This window comes from Cupressus sempervirens, chromosome 3 (genome assembly GCF_028749045.1).
Source record: "Cupressus sempervirens isolate cs-2001-9-10 chromosome 3, ASM2874904v1, whole genome shotgun sequence".
In the NCBI taxonomy this organism is placed as follows: domain Eukaryota; kingdom Viridiplantae; phylum Streptophyta; class Pinopsida; order Cupressales; family Cupressaceae; genus Cupressus; species Cupressus sempervirens.
Window position 1 is genome coordinate 1090302109 of NC_143120.1, and position 1931 is coordinate 1090304039.

The following is a 1931-nucleotide window of genomic DNA, read 5'->3' on the forward strand; positions in this document are numbered from 1 at the left end:
ACTATTACTAATATTAAATTTCTAGAAATAAGCCAAAATCTTAGTTTTTATAAAAGTAACAGAGTCATGATTTTTTTAATATGGAAGAGCCATTTACTGAAGTTAACCGTACAATCAAGAGTAAAGTAATTATCAAATTTTCATTTCTTTCAAAGTGTATTATAGATAGCTGTGAATCCCTTGATAAGATGCATATATGTATTCATTCATCTTCTTCATTGTCATCGAGAGACAAGGCTCAGCACTGATCACATTGTACCAAATGAAATCTATTGATTGAGCATTAATGATTAACACAAAATTTGCATTTTCATCATCCCGCATAATTGTTATGGCTGATGCCGGCCAATCTCTGGATCCTTCTCTCTTCTTGACTGCATGATTTCATAGATGATCGATTATTTTTATGTAAGCTGAGAAGAAGCCTCTCTATCTGAAACCCTCCGCCCAATTGAACCTCTCGCTTGAAATGGGAGAAATAGCTTTCAAATACGGTCACTGTCACCTGCAACCGGAATCGCATCATGAACAAAAATTCAACTTCTAGAACGTTCATTTCCTTCAATGTTAAGCCTCCCACTTTTGCAAAGTAGTCATTACTGTAATGCCTGCATTGAAAAATTTATATTCAAATTAGCAATAAGATTCACATTTGATCAGGTTGAAATACCCAATCATTGAAAACAAAAAGAAAGTTTCATAAAAAACTCACTCATCGTCAAGAAACTTGGTGGCAGCCATGACACTGGTAATGGTGAGCATGTGAATGTTGTGAGTGGTTAAGCGGAAGTTGGGATTGTTGAGAATGAGGCGATCAATATAAACATATGCCACAACAAATACCGAAGGACTGCAGCGGACATATTTGAACATCCTCTCTAAGTACTTTTGTAAGCTGATGGCAGGAACTTGTGTTGCAGAGAAGACACACAGATCATTTTCAATGGAAGTCTTCTTTCCAGAAGAGAGCATGAGCCTTTCATGACGGGCTACAAGTCTATTGAGTAGGGAGGAAAGCACTGAAATAATCCATGGGCTTGAATCGCTCTCACCACTACAAAGGTCGGAGGATGAAACGGCTGAGCATAGCACATCTGAAGTAGCTGCTTCTCTCATGTTTAACACCATTTTGATTGGGCAGCCTTTAGTCAAGCAACAGAACGGTGAATTGGCTGGGGATTGAAGTTTGGGCAATGATGTAGTGGTGATCTGTGAATCTTGGGTAGAAGAAATCATATTTATAGGTATATAAGAAAGGGAGAGAAAGTTGGAGGAGTCTTCCCTCATTTCAACATGTGCTCTTAGAAAGGGAGTTTCCTTGTGCCGAAGTGACCGACATATTGTGAATAGGATTGATTCCGATCTGCATGTGATTGTGAAGAGATTGTATCAAGTTGTTCAAAAACAACCTTCGGCGAAGGAGGTAAGGAGAGGATGAGGTGGACTTTGAGTTATCAATACGATCCACCTTGTTAACTTTAAATAAGGTTTACATGGTAATTTAGTAAAACAGCATCTCTTTTGAGAGTGCAGTTGAAAGACAATAACGTGAGTTGTAATTGTATTTTGGGTAATAAGAGTGGCATGGTTCAAATCTCGATCATCTTGTCGCCCTTGACTGTGAAAGTTTCAACGGGGGAAGGACATGTCCTATGCTTTTAGATCCACATTGTCTACACACAGCCAACCAGTACAATGTTATATCTTGTACTATAAGTTAAATAATGTTGCTGGAATTTAATTAATGTTCCGGGTGTCTAAATCATGGAGATAAGGTTTGTGACAACAATGTCAGCACTCAAACACTAATTGATCATATGTTTGCTTCTACGAATGTCGAATTGCCACACATGTCCAATGCAATGGGGAGGAAGGGTTAACATATTAATCATTAGGGTTTAAGAGTTAGGTTAGATATTCTGAGTGTGTAG

The 1931-nt window shown here is 38.0% G+C and overlaps 1 protein-coding gene across 1 annotated transcript; it reads right to left on the reverse strand.

Annotated features, from left to right (window-relative positions):
• Positions 1–313: 313 nt before the first annotated feature.
• Positions 314–1116, reverse strand: LOC149570570 (cyclin-U2-1-like). Its single transcript, XM_089817923.1, has 2 exons — positions 713–1116; positions 314–608 (listed from the first exon to the last, which is right to left on the reverse strand). The coding sequence occupies exons 1-2, from the start codon at positions 1114–1116 to the stop codon at positions 314–316; spliced, it is 699 nt and encodes a 232-aa protein (XP_089674049.1).
• Between the last annotated feature and the right edge of the window lie 815 nt (positions 1117–1931).